At 48.2% G+C, this 23,547-nt stretch overlaps 1 protein-coding gene and 1 long non-coding RNA gene across 2 annotated transcripts; one reads left to right on the top strand and one right to left on the bottom strand.

Moving 5' to 3' along the window:
* Positions 1–77: 77 nt before the first annotated feature.
* On the top strand, positions 78–21,096 carry wdr43 (WD repeat domain 43). Its single transcript, XM_035434682.1, has 18 exons — positions 78–341; positions 2,187–2,321; positions 2,920–3,041; positions 3,640–3,760; positions 4,299–4,417; positions 4,630–4,732; positions 5,108–5,172; positions 5,494–5,671; positions 6,086–6,172; positions 6,378–6,503; positions 7,197–7,346; positions 8,384–8,470; positions 8,618–8,649; positions 8,782–8,845; positions 10,038–10,151; positions 10,451–10,520; positions 14,310–14,368; positions 19,699–21,096. Exons 1-18 carry the CDS (start codon positions 135–137, stop codon positions 19,852–19,854), a joined length of 1,995 nt encoding a protein of 664 aa, XP_035290573.1. The 5' UTR covers positions 78–134; the 3' UTR covers positions 19,855–21,096.
* Positions 14,221–22,519, bottom strand: LOC118236380. Its single transcript, XR_004767026.1, has 2 exons — positions 22,386–22,519; positions 14,221–14,376 (listed from the first exon to the last, which is right to left on the bottom strand). It is a non-coding gene; the product is annotated as an uncharacterized LOC118236380 (long non-coding RNA).
* Between the last annotated feature and the right edge of the window lie 1,028 nt (positions 22,520–23,547).

Below are 23,547 nucleotides of genomic sequence, written 5' to 3'. Positions count from 1 at the left end.
GCCCCCTGTGTGACAGTATCCAATGAAATGAAATGAACGCTGAAGTGGAAACGCGCATGCTCCGTGACCGACAACACGTGTTTCCTGGCCTAAGGATTTCCAGAATCCGAACACGCAGACGCAGAGCTACAGAAATGGCGGCGGACGGTGGCAGCTCTTCGCTGGTACTACCCTGCGCTTTCTCGCCGAAATCACGCCAGTACCTGGCTCTGTGCGCACAGGATGGCAGGTTGCGCATCTGGGACACAGACAGTAAAACACTGCACCAGGAATATGTACCTTCAGCCCATCTGAGTGCCACTTGTACCTGTATAGCTTGGGGACCATGCCGGACGGCCAAGGTATGTGGGGGACGCATTTTCTATGTTGGTTCAACAGGGAGGGCCTAGTCAATCTGTGTCGCTAAAATGATGCTAACCAAGTTAGTTAAATTCAATTACTTATATGCAGTGTTTGTGGGCCTCTATTTCTTAGTTAATTGTTTTAAATGTAAGAATATGAAGCGCGTTTACATATTTTTCGAATCTGCGTAATTTGTTCGCGAGTTATTCAGCAAGCTAACTCCGGTTTGCAACGATGCTGTCTACGCCAGCAGACGCACATGTTGCGTGCCGCACATGGCCGTACTGTGGGCGAATGCCCTGAATTTTTTTCGCCAGTACAGTGTGATATTTGTTGTATTATTTTTATTAATAGTTTTCCCTCTTAAGTGAACGTCTGCGATCAGTGTGTTGAAGGTGGTGCAAGTAAAAAGTGAAAATGTGTGATCATAGGGACATGCTCCTAGTCCGGCTAGGTCGCCAACTTGAAACTTTCTGCGTACCAACTGCTAGCGCTAGCAACGTGTGAGCCGTTAGCTAGCCACGTCTCTCCTTTTTAGTAGTTATACGCCAATTTTGTAATTCTGTCGGCTTGTATATTTATCTAGCCAGTGTTTCAAGCAAACAACGTTGCTATCTTACCAGTTCTTATCCTATTATGTGAGCTCAATGGCTGCCGAAGCTAGTCTTCCTTATTTAATAATTACCTTTACAGCTATCTGCAGTTAGCTACGTGACCATGATCACCATGCTTGTGTTTTTTGTGTGTAAGAACAAGTCCGCTTTTTACAGGTAGCCCAATATTGCCCCGTTGCTGTCTGATCCCAGCCCACTTGTTTTTTTTTTTTGAACCGTGCCAACAGGTGGAAGCAGCGGGGAAAATTACCTGAACTCTGACGTGACTTTAATTTCCTCGCTACATCTTGTGTGTACGTGGATGAACTCTACGTCCCTACCGCCCGTCATCAAAAACCTGATCACTCTGCTCGACAAATCTTTGCATATCCCGGAAAACTGAGATTGTGTAGCTTTTTGCTTTTTGGAATGTGGAGATATCGATTTTATCTCAGTTAAGCGGAGCTGCAAGGTCAAGGCCAGAAGATATCGGTGCGGGCTGGGTTCTAAACGGGGATCGTCCTGAAAAATATCACAATTGCGGACTACGCTCCGTGTTTATCAGTCTCACCTTTTATCCTGCGTGATTGAATGCCGATAAATCAATGTGCTGCATGGAATTTTATAATTATAATTAAAATTTTCCGCGTCTGACTTGGTAATCTTTCAAATAGTTTCACATAGAACATAAAAAACCCAAGTCAGCAACGGGCTGTGATATTACCAACTCCGCATGCAATTCTCTAACATCTGAAAAATTCACAGAAGTTCAGGCCTGGTCTTAAATATTGGTCGGCTGTCAGGATCTTTTCACCTTTTCTCAGAGTTTGAGAGGAGGGTAATTTTTCACCAAGATTGTAGGTCTATTTATGATGTCCACCATTTAAAAAAAAAAAATGAATAAAAAGTTAATGTAACAATTTACCATAGTTCAGTATATTTGGGAAATGAATGCCACCATAAATACTATTTTCTGTGATTTTAGAGTTACAGTCAACGGTTGTTCTTACAGCGGTCATCATTGCATTTCTTTCTGGTAAAACCACTTGCCTATTATTGAATTTCGACTCTCAAAAACTCATGCATGGTTTAGCCCATTTTTTGAAAGCCTTGGACAGATGACCTCACACTGTTCTGAACCTGAGCTGAACAGGTCCGGGATATTCGCTCACGCTGGCGTTGGGAGCGAGTGGATGGACAGGTGCTCCCCTTTAACCCCGCGCCGCTTCTTCCTCCCTCGCTCTGTTTCAGGAGGGGCCTCAGAGGAAGAGGAGGAAATCGGAGGCGGCGCAGGTGGCGGAGAAGCCCGACCTGCTGGCCCTGGGCACGGCGGCGGGCACCGTCATCATCTACAGCGCGGTGAAGGGGGCGCTGCACAGCACCCTGGTGAGGAACTCCCCAGCTCTGCTGCTGATTTTGGGGGCAACTTGCACAATGATATAACTTCAAGAGGTCAAAGGTCAAATCAACCCAACGAACAATATCACCATGCTATTATTTTTTTTGGGGGGGGGGGGGCTCACTTAAAATATCATGGATGGTGATACTATGGGTTGGGTTGATTTGACTTTTGACCTCTGGAAGTTATACCATTGTGTAAGTCGCTCTGGATAAGAGCGTCTGCCAAGTGCCTGTAAGGTAATATCATAGTGTGTGGCCAGTGTCAGAATAGTGTATCTGTTTCTGTGAGTCAGCTCTGATTTGTTTTGTAGAGTACTTGCAGTAACTGCACTGCATGATGACAGTGCGGCACTGGTCAGTTTGAATTTGATCGCTGGGCTTCCCAGCTACCAGACAATGTTCTAACATGTTCCTGGAATGTTTGTCAGTGTTGCAGCATTGCCACTACATGGCAGCAACGTCGTGTGAATGTTCGTTTTGTGTTAGCTGCGTTGCTGCTGCTTACCTATTTTTGGACAGTGGCCGTCATCAGAGAGGAGTTCATTTTGAAGTGTCGCAGGTTGACGGGGCTGTTCTCTTGCAGGACGGGGGACACAGCGGGGAGGTGCACAGTGTGAGGTGGCACCCCATGGAGGCGCTGTTGTACAGTGGTTCTGAAGACACGCACATTGTGGAGTGGGACCTGCAGACTGGGAAAACACGCTGGTGAGGACCGCTGTGGGGCTTCTGCTCTGAGTGCGAATAGACTGACTCCCCCAGCAGACTGTGTGTGTGTGTGTGTGTGTGTGTCAGTGTCGGTGTGTGTGTGCGAGCAGATGTGAGTGCAAGCATGTGTGTATATATATGTGTGTGTGTGTGTGTGTGGTGTCAGCTCTGTGCTGTCCTTGGGCAATATCTACTATCCTGGCTGTCTACCAGCTGCTTCTTGACTGCACTAGTTCCCTTCTGATTTCATCAAGTAATATTCACTTTATGTAGCCTGACCGCACTTGGCCTTGCTTCATGCGTTTTAAAATTTACATGTTGAGCGTGCTTAGGGCTTAACCCGGTAGAGCCATAGTCCACTACATTCTTTTCCTGCACTTCAGGATGTTTATGAATATGTCCCCCTGAGTCAGTTCATGTCAGTTTTTTCAGTTTGTGGTTGGTCTGTGGTCATGCTGGGGAAGGTCTGTGTTGATACCCTGTTCTAATAAATTCCCTGGAGTAGATTGCCAAGGGTTAGATTTAGTACAAACCGACTAGCAGGGGAAGAGGTGGTTTGTGTGTGTTACTGACTGTGTGTGTGTGTGTGTGTTCTCAGTAAGTGGAAAGCAGACCGCGGGCCAGTGACCAGCCTCTGTGTGAGTCCGGACGGCCGCCTGCTTCTGTCCGCTGGGCAAACCATCAAGATGTGGGACCTTGAGACCAAGGAGGTGTACCGGGTATGTGAATAATAGTGGACCGTGGAGAACGCCTGATTAATATTCATGTCTGCCATGTCATGTGTACTTTAGGTTAATTAAAAATGTCTAATGCTCAGGGTCTGAGGGTATTTCGAGGCCAAATATTAACTTTTTTTTTTTGGACTGAACTTTCCTCATTACAGCCTATGCTTGCTTATATAATATTCTGATTATGAAAGTGGTGCTTCTCCTCTGTGGCCTTCCACCAATGGTCTTAAAAAGCTGTTCCAATTATTTAGAATAAATGTCAGCCTTGTACTGTGAAATCAACTTTTCTTTGCTAGATTTTGTTTTTAGGGATAATTAAATTTGCCCTTTTTTTGTACCTTGGCTGTTTTGTGTGACAATGGCACAAGCGCAACAAGCTGTGTTGTTGATACGTCCTGTGGAGTTCAGAGTTGGAAAAAAAAGCCTTGGACTTCATCTCCCATGGTGCTCTCTGCTAAATGTGTGTTCTTGCTCTGCCTATTAAAAGTAACCCAGTTCTGTAACTTCCCTCTCTTCCTCTGTCGCGCAGAGGTTCACAGGTCACTCCACGGCAGTGACAACCCTGTGTTTCGCCACCACACGCCCACCCGACAGCGACGGTCTGTACTTCCTGTCCGGGGCGGCCCACGACAGGCTCCTCAGCGTGTGGTGAGTATGCTCCAGAGTGCAGGCCTTCCTCCCCCCCCCCCCCCCCCCATCACCCCAAATAATCTGAAGGTATCTTCCTCCCTTTATGAAGTGAAGAGAGAGGCTTCTTTCACGTTAGCGCTAGAGAAGCTGCTAGAAGCCTGCTTTGGCATTGGTACTGTGTATGTGCTGACGCCTGGCCGTCCATCTGTCTGTCTGTCTGTCCCTCACAGGCAGGTACGGTCGGACGGGAAGGATAAGAACTCGGTGGTGTCCTTCACCCTGACGGACGAACCGCGGCACATCGACCTCATCTCCTCTGACAGCAAGGAGGAGGTGAGGAACCACACCTAACAGCACCACACCTGAGAGAGAGAGAGGGGGGGAGAGTACATCTGTGTGTCTGTTGCACTTGTCCTTTTTTTCTGTTTGTTGTGGGTCGTGAAGATCTGTACGTGTTTGTACGTCCAAATGTGTCTTCTTTTGGCTGTGAGGCTTTGTGGGTGGAGCTAACGTGTTCACTCTTCAGCGACTCACTGTTTTGAGCCAATCGTAGTGTGGTGTTGTTGAAAGCTGGGCACTGTGATTGGATCAGAGCCAGTGATTGAAAGCATACGGAAGCTGCTGCTGCTCAGAGGTGCACGTAGCCTCCGTCTCCGGTCTCTGCCCTTCGGCTGTGCGTCTCTGACTCTTCTTCTGTGGTCTCCTCAGGCGGTGAGGCTGGCGGTCGTGTGCAAGGACGGGCAGCTGCACCTCTTTGAGCACTTTCTGAACGGGTGAGTCCTCGCTGGGTTGGGTCTGCGCTTTGTGTGGTGTTTGTGCAGCCGGGAGGTGCCCTGGTGCCTGGGGGGTGTGTTTAACAAAGCAGGATTACTGGGTTAGCTGGGTAACTGCACTCAGTTCAACCCAGAGTGGCTCTTTTCGCTCAAGTCCATGTTCCAGATTTGGGCGGGTCCTGGGTTATACTCAGTGAAGTGACCCCGCTAACTCTGTTATCCTGCTTTGTCAAACAGGCCCCTGCAGAGAAGATAGTTTTGTTTGCTCACCTCCATTTTGTGTTGGGCCCCTTTGGTTAATCTTGCCTCTCTGTACCCCAGGCCCTGCAAGAAGCCCCTCTCCCCCTCCTGCTCGGTGCAGGTGTCCGGGGTGGGGGGTAAGGGGGGCGAGGGAGACACCCCGGTGCCCGTACCCCTGCTGGCTGTTGCCCTCGGGGCAGAAAAGCAGGGGCTGATCCTGGCCTACGGTAACCACCTGCAGCCTGTCCTGGAGAGAGCGGTGAGTCGCTAATGGGACGGGGGCTCGCTCTGTGGGTGGGGGGGGTCTTGTGCTGGTTTATATTGGTTTCTTCTGCTACTTGAGTTTTAAAATTGTTAGCACGCTCTTAATTTTTACATTTCAGTTTGCTTTATTGGCATGACACTTTTTATTACTTATATCCAGAGCTTGTGCCCATTAAACTGAAGGAGCAGTAAAATTATAAAAATGGCAGCCACTCTATTATTCTTCTGTGGGCTTGTATGGATTTTTTCTGTAAATTTCTTAAACGTTGTGTCCAAACGCTACGTTCTTGCGTTTTAATTTTGTTTTTATTGAAATTAATCGCTAGCTTTGGCATATGAAAGGAGTAGAGATGAGACTGAGTGAAGCTCCTTGTTTTCTGGTCACTCACGTCTCTCCCTCTGCCTTCAGTCGGTGAACACGGCAGAACGACACGTCTGCCTGGTCCGGGACATCCAGGCCACGCTCGCCTTGTCCATGGACACCGCCGTTTCCAAGGTAACAAACGCCTGCAGCAACAGTGAAAGAACGGCGATCTGTAGGGCCGCAGCCGGAGTGGATCAAACACACCTCTCCAGCAGGCGGCGCCACAGCCTCATTTTCACAACCTGAGAGCAAATGTTAGCACGTTAGCGCGCGCACGCTTGATAATGAATTGCTGAATGAGGTGACGTTGGCCCTAAACCGCCGCTTTTCGTCACAGGTGAAGACCCCCGTGGTGAACGCCGGCGTGAAGGTGCTCGCCCCCGGTCTCCCAGGACACCGGGCGCCCCTCCGACCGGGCCCCGCGGAGTCGCAGAAGCGGAAACCGGACGCCGACACCAAAGAGGCACGAGTGCGCCGCCGTCGGCAGCCGCTTTCAGAAGCCCCGTGTTGCTACGATACTGCGATGTGCTACGATGCTGCTATGTGCTACGATGCTGCTATGTGCTACGATGCTGCTATGTGCTACGATACTGTGATGTGCTACAATACTGCGATGTGCTACAATACTGCGATGTGCTACGATACTGCGATGTGCTACGATACTGCGGCGGGCTCCTGCTGCTTGCTCTGAGATGTGTGTGAACTGAGTGTGTGTGTGTATGGGTCTGTAGTCTGCTCCTTACTGTCAGTGCTCTTACTGTTTTCATGGCACTCTGAGGTTAATCACTGACCCTGCCAGTGTTGAATGTCCCCCTCATGCTCTGCTACTCTGGATGAGAGCGTCTGCTAAATACCGAATTGTGAACTGTAGGATGTGTAGGCTCTAGATTAATATTTTTTCCAAGAAGCACATGAGCTCCTAAATTGAAAAATGTAGTAGCACACTGATGCATCCCAAGATGCGCTCATAAATAATTTTTCCAGTTTGCACACATCAATGTGAGCAGTGTGGAGTGTGGAGCCTAGCTGCAGCTCTGGGTTTTCGTCCTCTGCTTTAGACTCTGGGGGTTTGGGGAGGGGGGCGCTTACTGGGCTCGGTTGTGAATTTTTCCGCCTCTCCGTTCCCTCGGGCTAACCGCCCCTTCTCTTGCCCCAGATGTCCATTGAGGAGAGGCTGGGGGAGATGGACCTGTCTGTTGCCTCCAGAGGTAAGAAGGGGCAGAAGGGAGGCCCCTCCCTACAGACTGACAGCTACGCGGTGCTCCTGGTGCAGGGCCTGGAGAGCAAGGACGGGCAGATCCTTAATGTGAGTGTGTCCCCAGCCGCCTGCACACCGGTTTAGAGGCTGCCGGTTCCAGTCCCAGATGGGGCATAGCCATTGCACCCGTGAGAAAGTTACTTAACCAACTGTGGAAATGGGTAGACTGTGAAAAAAATAAATCAATTAATTAATTGATTAAATGTAAGCTGTGTTGCTCTGGAACAAGGCAAATGAATCATTTAATGTAATTGCTGATTAATTGCTCACTTCCGAATCTCTTCATGTACTCTTTCCGTGAAACTGTGTTCCATTTTCGCTGGCAATTAACCTTCAATTTTAGGGAAGAGCAGCTAAGCGTAAAAATATTTCGACTCTCCTAGAAGATGAAATCAAAGTCGACTGCCTGCCGTTCAGTCCTTCTAGCCTCATTTTTATTTTTGTAGAGCGCATCTGACACGTTCAAACGCTGACACGCCGTTTCTGTTAAGTGACCTGGCAAGCTGTTCCCCGTATTTAAAAGTGAAAAATGACTGCTTCGTACCGGCGCCCACCTGTCCCACAATGCCCCGTCTCCTGGAGCACGGCCAGCCGAGTCTGTATCGTGATGAATCTTCGCTTCAGGCATCTTTATTTTCTGTGCCCTTCCGTCGGAAACGATAAGGAAACTGTCTGTCGCTGAGCGCGTGCGTACTGTACGCGTGGTGCGTGAGGACAGAGATGGAGGGGTACGGGTCCTACCCCTGATTTAATGAGGCCAGGTAGAGGAATGGAAGGTTTGAATTTCAAACAAAATGCAGCTGCCTGGTCATTTGTGTGGCCAACTGATCTAATTGTCCATACGCTTGGTTAGGCACGAGGCTTTTAGAAAGCAGTGATGATGAATAGTGAACTGGCTAATCAAAGTCTATGCACCCATCATTACGATCGAGACATTCGTTGGTTCTCATGTATAATGCAGATAACTTTTTTAATTCTTTTGTTTAAACGCAAATGCTGCAGAAAGTTTTCTTTGCAGCTGTTTTCTGACATTTTTCAGATTTCTGATGTACACAATCTGTTTTTTTCCCCCGTGTGCACTACAGAAAGTTTTCCAAACCCGGAAAGAGGTTTTGATTAAGAAGACTGTTGCCCGGCTACCACTCCCTGCAGTCTTGCCATTGGTGGAGGAGGTAAGCAAACCTCGGCAAGATGGCAGATAATTGTCTGGTTGAGTGTTCTGTTAGAGAGGACATTTGGTGTATTGTATTGTAAGAGAAGTCATGTATAAAAACTGCAGTTATTGAAAGTGACCGTTTGACTCTTATGGTGTCTTTCAGCTGACCAGGAGAATCCAGGGTCATCCGTACACGTGAGTAGCAGCGAGCCGGATGGGTTGTGTGCTGTAACGTTGCTTTGAATCCCCCTCTCCCTTTCTTCCTCTCTTCCTCTTCATTTCTCCCTCTCTCCCCCTCTAACTCTCTCCCTCTCTTCCCCTCCTCAGGGCAATACTGCTGGTTCGCTGGCTCAAAGCGGTCCTTCTGCAACACACCTCCTACCTGTCTACTGTGAGTACAATGTGTGTGTGTCCGTCTGTGTGGTGTCTGACTGTGGTGTGTGTGTGCGCGTGTCTGTCTGTGTGCTTGTCTGTCTGTCTGTCTGTCTGTCTGTCTGTCTGTCTGTGTACATGTCTGTCCGTGTGGTGTGTGTGTGTGCATGCGTGTGTGTCTGTCTGTGTGCGCTTGTCTGTCTGTCTGTTTGAGCGTCTTAACTGGCTGCTGCCTGCTGCTTTAGAGAGGTCCGTTTCCGGTGTGTTCTGTCCTGCCCACCGTACAGACAGAGTCCAGGCATGTCAAACTCCGGTCCTGGAGGGCCGCCGTGTCTGCTGGTGTTTGTGGTTTCCTTTCAATCGGCTGCCAATTAAGGCCTTGAGAACAAGGTGTGTGGACTATTTCGCCAATCGGTGACTTAAATTCATCTCCTGCTGAAACGCAATGAAGACCAGCAGACGCTGCGGCCCTCCAGGACTGGAGTTTGACCCCCTTTGAGAGAGACTGAACCTTAGGTGGCCGTTTCAAATGGGATCTTGTGCACCAGGGGTGTCCAGTCTTATCCAAAAAGGGCCTTTGTGAGTGCAGACTTTTGTTTTAGCCCAGCACTGTGACATCAGATTCAAGTAATTAACTATTCGCGATTCAAGTAATTAACTAATCGTGGTCTTCAATCAAGACCTTGATGAGTAGAGTCGGGGGTCTCTGTGCCGCACTAAAACAAAATCCTGCACCAGCACCCGCCCTTTTCGGGTTAGATTGAACACCCCTGGTGCGCACCTCACCACACAAATTTACAGCTGTAGCACAGAGACAGATAAACACAGGCAGTACAAACTGAGCCCTCATTAGTGCACACAAATAAAACTCCCGCCAGTCTGGCAAACTTAAAAAGATCTACTTTTATTTTTTTTAGTGTGTTTACAGAGCTGCTTCAGACCAGTGCTTTAAGCACAGAGGCCCTTCCTTCTTGTGTAACTGCCAATTTCCAGATTTGTGTCACAGATCCTGCTTAGCCGATATCCTTCCCGTTAATGGGACTCATTGGACACTGTGGGCCGTAACGAGCCAGGCCACGCCCAGTTCCAGCTGCCCAGCAGTTTATTCAGCCCAACGCTCGGCCTGTCCATCTGCCCGTCTGCACGCGTGCAGTAGCTGTGCTCCTGCTGTTCCCGACGATGCATACGATCAACTCCATTTCCTGTTTCAGCTGCCAGACCTGGTGTCCCAGCTGGGGGTGCTGTATCACATGATCGAGGGGAGAGTCAAGATGCTGCACAAGCTAACCAGACTGCACGGCAAGCTGTACCTGCTGATGACACAGGCGAGTGGTCTCAGACATAATTCATGTAAACTGTGCAGCTCAGAAATGTGTATGCATGTTATTTTGCTACCTCCCTAAAAATGTGGTTTCTAGTAAACGTAATTAGCAGGTTAATTAGTTACAGAATTGTTTGTGTGTACTTATAATTTAGTCTACGTGTAAACTGTGTGTGATCCACTGTCTGCTGTTCCGATCAAACCCAACATTGCGAAATGAAACGCAGTTAAGCAAAAGTCAGTTCAGCCATTTTCCTTGGCTTTTGCTCTGCCTGAACGTGCACTTCCCTTCGTCTCCACCAGGTGGCAGCAGGTGACAGTGCCCACAAAGTCACGGACGTGGACCACACTGCCAAGCTTGTCTACGAGGAGGGTAAGGGCAGCCACTCACTACCCACGCACGACTGTGCGAACCGCCTCTCTCTGTGTACGACAGGAGAAGTCACACGCTCTTCCCATACTAACATCTGACCTCCTCTGTGTGATCCACTGTCCTTAGGGCGTGATCCATAGGGCGTAGATACCCGGTATTAGTGCTGTAGCATTCAAATGCAAGCACAGTTCCTGGCCCGTTCTGCTGGGTACTTGGATCAATTTGGATTATTTGCTGGAATGAGATGAGAGCTATCAAGTTGCTGTGGCTTTGCCGTGTTGGTATTCTGTGTTCGTAAGCAGCCCTGCCGCAGCTAAGGGGATAATAAGCACTAACGCAGCATCGACAGTCCGCAGTTCTCCTGCCCTGCCATCTTGTTTCTGCCATGATCAGGGTCGCCCGCTCAAATGTCCGCGCGGCAAATTTTCCTAATTTTATGCACCTGTGTAAAGGCCTCGATGCAAATAAATGCGTCAGACTTTGGAAATGCAAATTCAGTATGCAAATCCAAGCTTCCTGATTCAACGCACGTAATTGAGGCTGATGTTACCAGGCAACCAAGCGAGCAGAGTTCGCTTGAAAGGCCCCTTGTTTTTTTTTTTTTTGTTTTTTTTTTCCCTCCTCTCCTTTTTTGTGTCTGAATACGGCGCAGTCTGCAGACAGCCACCTTGTGGACTTGTTTACAGTAAAACCTTTTATCGAGCTATATTGAGTCTCACAGGAGCGCTGGGGATCGTATCGGTTTGTAGGAAGCGGTTTGGTCTGTCACAGCAGGCCGCTGTTGAGCTTGATGAACATGAGGTTCTGGAAGTCGACGTCGGACAGCCGGGAGCTGTCGGGGTGCAGGGCCGGGACGGGGGCGGCGGGGATGCACAGGTAGTGCAGGGCCAGGGGGGCGAGCCGGGGGAAGCGCTGCTGGTTGCCCCTCCAGAACACCAGCGGGTCCTGGTGGTATGGGATGCAGGGCTCCTGCAGGTAGGCGTCCACCTCCTCGGCGTGCGGGCTGGGCGCGTAGTCCTGGGGCTCGTCCTCGAAGAAGGGGAACAGGCACTTCTTTTTGGGCGGGGGCTGGGGCTCCGGGGCGGGGGCGGCGTCCGGCCCCTGGGGGCCCGCGGCGGTGACGGTGGCAGTGGCGGCGGCGGCGGCGGCGAGGGTCAGCAGGTCGTCCTTCAGAAGGGACGCCCGCTCGCCCACGCACCAGCGCAGCTTCAGCCGCGGGTCCAGCATGGTGGCGCGCAGGTAGCACGTCTTCTCCTCGTAGCACGATAGCCAGCGGTCGGCGGCGACGGTCAGCGACACCACCAGCTTGTGGTTGTGCTCGGACGGGGAGCCGAGGTGCTTGCGGATGCCCCGGATGGAGGGGATGACCAGGCTGGCGGGCACCACCCGCTCCCCCTGCACGCGGTCCGTGATCTCCTCGAAGGGCCGCAGGATGTTGAGGAAGTCCTCCAGGACGGCCCTGTCGGCGGGGGCCAGGCCCCCGGGGGCGCCCGGCTTGTCCTCCTGGTCGGCCAGGACGCTCTTGGCCAGCTTGAGCTGGGCGTTCCAGCGCCCGCCGCTCTTGGGCGGCTCCTCCAGCGGGTCGGCGGCGGACGCGGGCGCGGCGTCGCGGGCGCGGGCCGCCATGGCGGACACCCGCGCCAGCACGTCCGCGGTGGGCTGCGGGGTGGCCCGGAGCCCGTCCCGCACCACCAGCTGGAGCGCGTGGGCGAAGGACGGCTCGTGCTGGGACACGTAGCGGGGCGCGCAGGAGCTGGCCGTGGCCCCGCCCTCCTCCCCCTCATCCTCCTCCGCCGCGGCGCAGGGGGCCTCCTGCTTGACCCCGCCCACCCCCGCCCCCGCGTCCAGCCCGGGCTCATCGGCGGCGGCGGCGATGGCGGCCTCGCGGGGCTGGAACCCCGGCAGGGCGGCGGCGGCGCGCGGCGCGTTGTCGCTGACGACGATGGCGATCTTGCCGGGCATGTTGTAGACGGCCAGCACGCTCTCGCAGTAGTTCAGGATGTCCTCGCCCGTCTGGCGCCCGCGCACGCGCCTGCAGGAGAACAGCACCGAGCGCACGGCGTAGTCCACGATCAGGTGACCCGTCACCGCCGTGTAGGCCCCGCCCCGCTCGCCCGTCCAGGTGTCCACGGTCAGGCACACGCTCTGGGCGGCCCTCACCAGCGCCTCCAGCCGGCCGTGGAGCAGGCGGTACTGCTGGCACACCAGCGTGTTGGCGAAGTGGGCGCGGCTGGGCACGTTGTAGGCGGGCTGCGTCTCGCGCATGAACGCCAGGAACAGCGGGCTCTCCACGATGGACACGGGCAGCTGCTCGCCCGCCACCAGGTTGACCAGCGCCCGGTCGGCCTGCGTCTGGCTGGCGTCCGTGCTGTGCCACTTCTTGGGCTGGGGGACGCTGAGGGTGGGCAGGGGGGACCACTGCTTGGTCAGGCTGGAGATCGGGTCCAGGGGGATGGAGGCGTGTTTCCTCTGGGGAGGGGAAACAAAAACAAAATAAAAGCGCAGGTTTTCAATTCTGCACCTCCAGAAATAAATAAATTAATTCCAAAAATTGGCAGAAGGTTAGGCACAGAGTCACCGTTGTGACATTTTGGCAAGCAGCTGTATGCAAAAGGTTTTACGTTTAAAGGCATTTACATTTGGTGTACTCTGTTTGTTCTGACCTATTAATCTTGCATTAGCAGTTTGTTCTGTCTTGGGGGGGAAAAACTTCAGGTACCTGCTTCCTAAAATGAAACAAACTGAGCGTACCAAGATGACTACAAACTTGAGATTTGTAGCCTTTTTATAGCAGTGAGCTGTTTGAATGTACTTGTGCTGCCGTTGGACATGCCCTACCTTGTGATTGAGAAAGTTGGACATGGCCTACCTTCACGTAGTTGAGGAGGATATATGTGGCCTACCTTCATGTGGTTGAGGTGGTAGTAAGTGGCCTACCTTCATGTGGTTGAGGTGGTAGTAAGTGGCCTACCTTCATGTGGATGTGGAGGTAGTAAGAGGCCTACCTTCATGTGGTTGAGGAAGTTTCAAGTGGCCTACCTTAATGTGGAGGTTGCAAGTGGCCTACCTTCATGTGGATATGGAGGTAGTAAGGGGCCTACCTTCATGTGGTTGAGCAGGTTGGACGTGGCCTTCCTGTTGAAGCTCATCTCCAGCGGGCAGTACTTGCAGCGGGCTTTGCACACCTCCTCGCCGTTGTCGGGGATGTAGAAGTGGTCAAAGACCACCGAGGCCCTGCGCTTGGACATGGCGCCTGTAGGGGGCAGCGTCCGGCCCACCGTGCCCCGTTCACGTGCAGAGGATCATGTACGCGGTCCGTCCCGCCCGCTCTCCTCCTTCTCCTCCTCGTTGTGTCCCCCACGCTTCTGCGGCAGCCGCGGATCCTCCGTCGCCGGTCTTGCCGTGAGGGAAAAGCAGGGAGCAGAACTGTGCGCGATGATTGTGTTCTAGAAGCCTCCGCTCAGCGTTCTGCCAGCAGCCGCTGAGACGATGTGCTCAAGTACATTCTCTCAAATGCAAATGGTTCGCGGAGGGGATTCAAATGCAAATGTGTGCCTCTCCCTGTGGCATTCACATGCAAATGAGTGCACCTGAATGAGGGCCTTGTGGAGGAGGATAATCTCTCCTCTCTCTCACGCGCTCTCTCTCTGTCTCTCACACGCTCTCTCTGTTCTGCATTTGTGTTTTGTTTTGTTTTTTTTGTGTGTGGCAGATCCCGTTTTTCCACAGGGAACGTCGCTGGGCTTGGGAATGATGGCGTTTGTGTTTTTTTTTCCCTCCCTGCTGCAGAGTCTTCTGATGAAGAGGAGGGTTCAGGAGATGAGGCGATTCCTGGGGAGGACTCTGACGTAAGTCACTGTGGAAGAGCGAAATTCCCGTTAACGTACCGCTCACGTTAAAGTTCGTAAACACATCTTTACAACAGGCTCACCAGGTACACTAACTACAGTTTCACACAGACACCACCCAAAATACATCATAAACAGGGCCACGAGTTTTTTTTTGATACTTGTTTTAAACTGTAGTTCAGTACTCTCAACACTGAGATACGGGAGTATCTCTAGCTTGATAGTGATCAACACACTGCAGTACTTTTTTACTCATGAAAATCGTTTGGGCACCACGTGTGGCAGTGCAATGGGCTGACCAGCAGGTGGTGCTACACACACCCTCGTGTAAGCTTGTTTGATTGGCTACTAAATACTGTGTTCAGATGTCTGCCCGTGGGATCATATCGTATCTGTTCTGGAGCAGAACGAAAATCTAATTAAATTTCTGCAGTGAGCGGCTTGATATTTATAAACTGCACTTTTTTTTAAAAAGGCGAAACTGAACGCTTTTTTGGTGTAATAACAATAAAAAGTAAAAAGTAGAGAGAATCAAAATCTTGTTAATGGCACACATTGTTAGTTCAGTTAATGGGGGTGGGGGATGGGGTGCGTAAAATAATTTCCCGTTAGTTCTGCGGTTTCACGGACTTCTGTGGTAACGGCAGACGTGATGCGTGTTGGAGGAAACGCTCCCTCCACATCGAGTGACGCCCGAGAAAACGCCATTTCGCCATCCGCGTCAGATTAATGGGCCTGTTTCCGGAACATTCCGGATTCAAACGGACATTGCACCGCGCGATTAATCTGCTCTTCCACGTCTTGGTTCCCAGTCAGCCTTAAGGTCAGGAGTAAATTCCAGAGGGGGGGGGGGGGGGGGGGCTCCTCTTTCGGTTGGAAAAGCCTTTCGCTGCGAGCCGCTCGCGTTTCCTGCGCCCCGATGAAGGCCTGGTGACGCTGACGCGCGCAGCTGCGCATTTCAGCTGTGATAGCCAAACATCAAAGGCTTTTTAAAACCTTCCCCCCCCCCCCCCACTGGAGATGGAGCGCTTTGGAGTTTTGTAGTGCGGTCAGCCTATTGCTTGTAATCTTCTTCCCTGTGGACACGAGCTCCACCTCGCAGTGAGCACCTCTCCACTGACACTCTGTAGCCAAGGCCTTGTTTCACTGCTTCTGTTCTGGTTAAATTTTTTAAAACGTCCAGTTTGGGTTGCAGTAGGCCTGAGCTGCCTGTGCTGCCTGTGTGTGGGTCTCATGGCAACCGTAGCCAAGTGCCTTGCGTTGTTGTCCCCACACCCTGATGAAATCTACGCATCGGTCTCTGACTTCCTTCGTTTGTCCGTTATTTTGTCGTACTGTAGTATTGTGTTTGTCACCGCAGGCTTAACAATTAACAATAATCTACAATTAAGTGAAATTCAGCAAATTTGAGTTGCAGGGACTTGGGTATTCATGCTACCCTTTAGTCAATGGACATATTTCAATCAAAATAAGAAGTCCAGTCCATTGGAACCTTTACTGTGTCTCCTCAAGTTCAGTAGACATATGTCTCAGTTTAAAATTGGAGTAACTTAATCAAAACAAAAATGGCCTTCTAAAAGGTGCAACAGTACTACTGCGCCTTCGACAAGCAAACTGAAAACTTAAATGTCAGCCTAAATGGTTAGGTAAGTTAATTAGAACATATTGACCTTAAAGTAATGGCATATCAATCTGTTTTGTAGGATGGCTGGCAAATGTTAGCCAGCTAAAACTTAATACACACCAGCCATACCCCCCTCCCCCCTCCACATCGAGTTCCCAGTTATTCTGCAGTCACATGGGGTTACTGCAACCAGTCAGACTCGAGGCTGTGGTGTGTGTATATGCTGAGCGAAGTTCACTGGCACACCCAAATGCCTGGCCCATTGTTCTGTTTTCCAGTACAACTCCTGGGCAAAAAAAATTGGCCAAGCCCAAAATGGCAAGAAACTAAGCTTCTAATGGTCATAACAACAAATCATTGGTCCGAAAATTAGCAAGAATTAAACAAATGCACTCCTGAGACCTCCTGTGCCACCATTTGCTTGTTTACTTTTGCTGCAGTGAACAGTAGACAAATTAACATAATGTCAAATAAGAGTCATGTTTTGTATTTGGTTGCATATCATTTGCATGCCATGACTTCCTGATGTCTGTGACCTATCAACATCAGAGTGGATATCTTATTTTCAGGTTGTCCTACAAGCGATACAAAAACTCTTTGTATTTGAATGGATATCTATGGGAATCGGGGGTTGGGACTAGATTCAGCTGTAAATTATGCTGATACAGTATGGAACACATTTGTTGGCTAAATGGCTTTAAGTCATCAAGGGTCCAATGTATCTAATGAGCCTCAAACCACCGTGCTGCTGCCAGATATGCAGTAGATACTACAAGCATTGTTTCTCCTGATTAATTTTTCTGTTGAACTCGATGGAAAAAATATTCAGGAGAAACAATGTTTTACAAGGGCGGTGTTTTACAAAGGCGAAACAATGCTTTCGCCTTTTTTCTAAAACTGTCTGGTCATGTGAACTAGACATTGAAAGTAAAATGAACCAAGTTGGCAAGAACATCTGCAGAGTACTTTTGCAGGTCTTGACCATGTGACTCATTTTATCTGACAGACAGCGACATTGTTCAGATCCACTTCATATGCATTCAGACTTCCAGTGGCCTCTCTGGAATAACTGGCTGTGTGCTGTAACTCCATTTATCTGTTGTTGATCCTTATTGTTGGCATTTGTAGACTCACATATAACAAGTTGGTTTTTTTTTTTTTTTTTGGAGATTCTTAAAATTGTTTTTTTTTTTTTTGTGCACATCTGAAATATGCAGCATGTAGAAGTTGAAAAGCAGCTGGAATTGCCTCCCCCCATTCATCACATACTTTCTCTGGCACAAATTTTTCGGTTGTCTGTTCTCCTGAATGGGTGAATCCGCGCTGACAAGAGTCCCTGTCAAGCCCAAAAAAAGAACCGCCCGTCCAAACCGTCGTCTCTCTTTGTGTTTTGACGGAGGGTGCCCACGCATTCCTGTCAAATTCAGGCTTTTCGCTTCTGGTGTTTTTGCGATTTCAAATTGCAGCCCGCTGCCGCCTTTGTGGCGTTATCGTGAGTAGCAGGTGCTGCTAGTCTGCATACCTGGTGGCCGTGGCTCTGCCTTGCTGAAGGCAGGCTCTGTGTAAGTCAGAGCTTTCGTGTTTGTTTATGCTGACTTTCCCCTGAAACGGCAAGACATCAGAAAATTCGGCCTCTTGCAATCCTGGTCAAGCTCTTTTTAATCGGTCTAATTGTATAACTGGAAAACCTTCCTTTGTGTACCCTGTGTGCTGTTATTGACTGTCTGCAGTGACAGTTTCAAGACAAATACTGAAATACAGGTCAGACGGGTTAGGCGTTTAATGGCCCCGATCGTAAAGAAAAACAAACTTGCACATCTCACACATCTGTTCAATCACTGACTACCAAACCACCGAGGCACAGAATGCCTTCCACTGGGCGCTGCTGCTACAGGTTGCTAGCGCTTTTGCACAGAACGGCTTGCTAGATGCCCACTGTTAGCGCACAGCATGCTAATTTCAGGGCCGGTTGGAGGCATTTCAGTCCCGCCTTCTCGCAGGGAGACCGATGTGCACACTCAATTCTGTAATAAGCTCGTTCTGACCCGGGACAGTTGTCAGGCCACTGATTGCCGATGCAGAATCTCCCGTAAATGCTTCCAAAATTACGCAGCTTGCAGAGTGCTTTTCTGCGTAATTCGGCTACGAGGGTTTGTGTTTTAACGGAGGATGTCATCAGTTGTTGTAGCATTTTCTAATAAGCAGCGATTTTCTTTTTTTTTTATGCCATCTGAAAGGCTAAAATCTATGCACGCTAATGAATTAGAACTCTCAATTTGCAAGTGTTTGCATTGATTACCTGGAGTGGTTACGGAGCACGATGGCATCGAGCTGAGAACACTCAGAAGCATTGCACCAAACGCCTTTTTCCAACCCAACGATTTCTGAGGAAGTGCTTCGTTCCTACCTGATCATTTGAATTTCAAGAACTACGGTTCTGCAGGGAAATTACGTTGTGTATCTTGAGGGTAGCCGATAAATACCGATGCAGAATCTAATTAATTTCTCTGGTTACAAATGTTCATTTTTACATCACATGATGAGGCTAGAATCGGAATAGCTGTTAAAATATTAAGGGTATCACTGTTTTGGAGGCGTCTTCCCACGATGCATCAATATATTCTCACTTGGAGCGAGCTGAATAGACTGTCCCCTCATTGCTCAGTTTGGCTGATTTGCTGAACTTGCAGACAGACATTTACATCCAGCCATGTATCAGTCGCTCTTAATGCAAAGTGACCAAATGAGTACAGGCACACAGGTTTACAATGCAGCGCCTTTGATAGCAAGTCATCAGGGTCACAGCTAACAGTAGGTGGCCATATATGATATCCCCAGATATAATATAACAAACTCTGATGTCATGGTTGTTGCAAAAGAGAATGCGGTATTACCAGGAACTGCAGCTGGGTTACGGGCTATGGTTTTAGGCGTAGTATGGCTAGCAAAAAGCCCTGCAGTTCAGCGTTTGATGGCCCAAGGATATCGCACTGGCATAAGCTACACAATTCACACGCCACCACAGGTGTTTGTTTTCCAAAACCCCAATTATGCTCTTGGCTGTTAAAGTGCGGTGTGTTAATTAGCCAGTAGCACAGTCAGACCCATTTATCCTAATTTCACAGGCTCTTAGCCCACAGCTCCTGAGCTGATGCTAATTTGTGCACTCCTAGAAAATGGCAAATTGCTCTTGTTCCTCCCACACAATATAGACCCTGGAAACACTGGCTCTAACCTATACATTTGGGCACAAATTGCACATGCAACACAAGCACTTCAAGACTTTTTTTCTTCTTCCCCTTATTATATCCTGCATAAATGCTCTCCTGTAGAATCAGCCAGGATACATGATCTTAAAGTTAATATAGTCACGTAAAACCAGGCCCTTCAGTTGTAAGCTCACAAATATGGGATTGGAATGTTCTTAAGTGAACATTCTAATGCTTATGTAGCACTACTGCTAATCTAAAGAAATTGAATTTTGAAAAAACATTCCAAAAAACATACATTGTACTCTCATATGCCCAAGCAAAGCTGAGCACAGCTTCCTCCTATGGTTTATTATTCTGAACACCAAGTAACAGCACTAACTAAAACTAACAGCCAAAAATATCCTGCAAAATACTGCTAGTTTAAAGTTTGGGTGGAAAAAATGCAAGACTTAGCAGTAAACGGCTATGCTTTTTCTCTTTTTTTTTTAAAACAGAACTGGGAGGAGGAAGGCATGGAAGATGAGACACTGAGCAGAGAAAACAAAGAGAAGGTGGAGGAGGAGGAGGAGGAGGATGAAGAGATGAACGAGGAGACTAAAGTAAACGGGGATTCGGATCTGGAACCCGAGAATGAGAGCGAAGAAGAGTGAGCAAGAAAAACGAATCAAAACAATGGACCCAAAAAAAGGAAAAGATTTATATATATGTTTTCGTTTTATTTCCAAGTTTTTGATTTTATTTTAACAGAACAATTTTATACAGAAATGTAAAAAAAAAAAAGTAAAAAAGTTTGCAGCATCATGACAGGGCAAGCACTGCCCAAAAGGTGCTGCTAACTGGGTCCGCCACCAGGGCGGCGATGCTGAACTCAAACCTAGGCAGAGCGATGACACTGGGAAATGGTGTCTGAACTGTAAAGGTGGGAGAGGGAGGGAAATGGACCGCCTGCCCTCTTCGACCCCCCCACGGGTCGCTGTGTGGCCCTGCTCTTTAATACGGACGGGGGGTTTGACGATGTGCCCCCCCCTTCGCAGGATCTGGTGGTGAATTCTCTTCACACAGTGTAAATCTGTACAGTGCAGTGTTTGTGTGGGTTCAGCCTACCCAGAAGACCTGGGATCAGTCAAACTCTGTAAGCAGCCTCCTTGTTTTGCCCCCCCCCCCCCCACCCCAATTCCCTCACCCCGCTTCCTCATTCCTCCTCTGTGTGCCACGTTTTTTTTGTGGAACAGCCTTTTCCTTCCTAATAATTCTTTCAAAAGGATGAGGAAATGCAATGTGAACTCTTGGTCTCCTAAGCAAATAAACGATCATTTAAAAAATTTCAGTTTCATGCGTCTTGACACAAAATGGAGGTTCAGATAAGTGTTCGTGCATCGCGTGTTTCTCCCGATGGTAGTGTTCTGTTAAGCCTTCAAACATCCACGGCAGCCACCATGTCAACCGTCGTCAGGGGTGGAATTTAAATGCATTTTGTTCCACATGCAAAGTGTAAAATCCTCCCATTTGCGTGCTGAAATGGCCATGCAAACGTGTCCCTTAAGTTCACTGCATTTGTCAAACCGGGTTCAGAGCCATCGTCAGAAGTGCAGACTGACAATATTGGAGTTTAACAGGATATTCTTGAGTTCAGCCTGAAATCGGCTGTGTTGCTTTTAGGAAACTTTATGAATGTTATTAACGACAACCGGTTGGAATAAGTAGTTTTATGCAGCTGTTGATATTATTCTCTCCCCACCCCCACTCCTGAAACTGCTTTTGTAATTCACAGGTAACCACTTTAACAAAAGAAATTAAACGGTCGCGTTGCTGACTTGCATATGAAATTGTATAAAGTGAGGTTTGCAGCCAATGGCCAGAGATGGCCAATTAAAATTTTGCTATGTCAACCATTACTTGTGATGGACTTTTTCTTCCTCTTAAATAGTCAGTGAAAAGTTGAGTTACTTTAGGGAGGGAAAGCAGAGGGGGTTCGAATTTGAGGATCACAATACAGTGCACCACAGGCCGAGACTCAAACCCCTGACCACACAAGTGAATGGTCATATTTTGCTACTCAAAGATCAGTTTCTTGCACCCTTACAGGGTGGGTCCTATACTTATGCTCTAGACTCAGAAATTCATAAACATGCTGCTATTAAAAATTTTAAAAATAAAACACTGACAGCAACAGAGGATATATTTTTTTAATTCCACTCAAATTGCAGAATGCCCTTGGTGTTTATTGTTCCAAATAAAAAAATTGTTTCCACGGTTGTTGAAATTGAAGATACAAATAGCCTTGTTACAGATTTCGCTAATCCAACCCATGAATTTTAAAAAGGCTAACTGTTGGACAGTTCTTGATGTCCACAGATTAGATCTACCCCTTAAAATAAGTTTTTTTTTGTATTGTTTTAGTGCATTTTAAATGGTCCTAGACAACTGTTCTGTGCAGCGAAGGATACTTTTGACATTTACAGATGTTTCGAACGACCTAGAATGATGCATACATACAATAATACGTTTTCTTCATTTGATTAAAAGCAAAAGACAAAAATGACAATAGCCAAATTAATAACATAAAGAACAGCCTCGACGGATGGCTAAATTGAACAGCGCGATATTAGTTTGTCGGATAGTCCGACAACCAACTGGATGGTAAAATTACTCCTTTTCAATTCATTGAAAACGATTGTGCCACTATTTCAAATAGTATTTGTAATAACATGAGCAGCAGCTAAGTCGCTAGTTAAGACACAGTTACTGTTACTACGAAGTTCAGTTAATAGTTAGCCCATCGAAACATCAACCACCATAACCCGTTACACAGTATATTACTCGTATGCCCAACTAGAGAGCGCTTTTAAATACTGGGATTCAATTGCTTCTGTGCGCACGACTCAAGAATGTAGACAGTAATGGACAGCTCTCTCTATTTACATAGGCTAACAAGCTAGTCATACTCACGTTAGCAGTTAGCTACCACTAGCCAAGTTAACTATTTGCACATGAAACCATATGCACATTGCAAGGTTTCTGTATGTTTAGCTAGCTAATGTTTCAAATGTTTAGCCCTAAGCGTTAACAGCGAACCGGGGAGCCACCGTTAGCAGCTATAGTAGCAATAAGTTTTCAAGCTAAAGTAGCAATTTAGCCTGAATACCACAAGCGAAATAGTTGAAAGTGTAACAACAGTTACCTTGCAGAAGAAAGGAAGCTGGGTTGATAACATGAGTTGTTTTCACTTGAAAATGAGATCCGACTGTAAATATAATGCCAGTGGAACGAGACTCAACACTGGAGTGTGAAGCTAGCCCAGGCAACAATAATGGACCACAATAAGAATGAGACTTCCGGTAACCACCACAGCCGGAAATTTCACAATAAAAGTTATAATTTATGCTTTCTTTAAGTGATTGTTATAGCATTGAACCAAAAGAAGGCATATGCCCATACAATCCTGCAAGCGTAACATTTTTTGTTTATTAAATATGCATTTGAGTATATTTTTTGTGAAAAAAATCTCATCACTAGATCAAACAAATCTGTTACTACCATATACTACTCACAATAATAGCGCCTGCTGCTCCTCTTTACTTCCGTCATATTCATACCCATACGGTGGATTATGGGATTGAGGGTTGTTCAATGAGGCCAATTGTCCGCATAAATACAGGCTACTCCCTCGGTAATATGATACCATTCTAATACTGCCATTAATTGATTCTGGGGCGTTAAAATCAGTGGGGCATCATACCTAGGACCAGATTTTTTGAGACGCCAATGTGCTAATCTTGCTTTCGACAGAGAACAGGAGATGGCCCGCACATTTTTTGAGGATCGGAATACTGCTGGATGCACGGTATCCATGGTGACTATACCTATTTGTCGGTACTCGCTTTATGTGAAACTAAAGCTCTTTGTATTGATTCGTACATAATGCCCCGAAACATAACGCAAATGCATTCATTTTTTATTCAGGCAGAACGTGTCCCATATCAGCGCTGTACTCGTCCAGCCATCCCCACACCCATGGCGTAGGCATGCAGCTAGTAGGTAGGCCTAAGGCTATGCCAACTTTGACAAACAAACTTCAAAGGCTTTGTGCAGCTTCACAGAACACAACACACCATCAAAGCATATGACATCGGGTTGCCAATTACAGTTGCCAGCTCCCATTGAGCTAATGTGAAATCTAATCTAAAAAAAATAAAAAAACTGGCATTGCAAAAAACAATTATTGCATGCAAATAGACAAAGTAGATAATTCATGCAAAAACTGAACGATCCCAAAGAAAAATGCAGATGATGAGACGGGAAAAACATTCATCCATATTCACCAATTAATATTGTATTCTAAC

The sequence above is a fragment of the Anguilla anguilla genome, chromosome 1 (genome assembly GCF_013347855.1).
Source record: "Anguilla anguilla isolate fAngAng1 chromosome 1, fAngAng1.pri, whole genome shotgun sequence".
In the NCBI taxonomy this organism is placed as follows: domain Eukaryota; kingdom Metazoa; phylum Chordata; class Actinopteri; order Anguilliformes; family Anguillidae; genus Anguilla; species Anguilla anguilla.
Note: the sequence above shows the minus strand (reverse complement) of the source record. Positions and strands in the feature narration are given on the sequence as shown.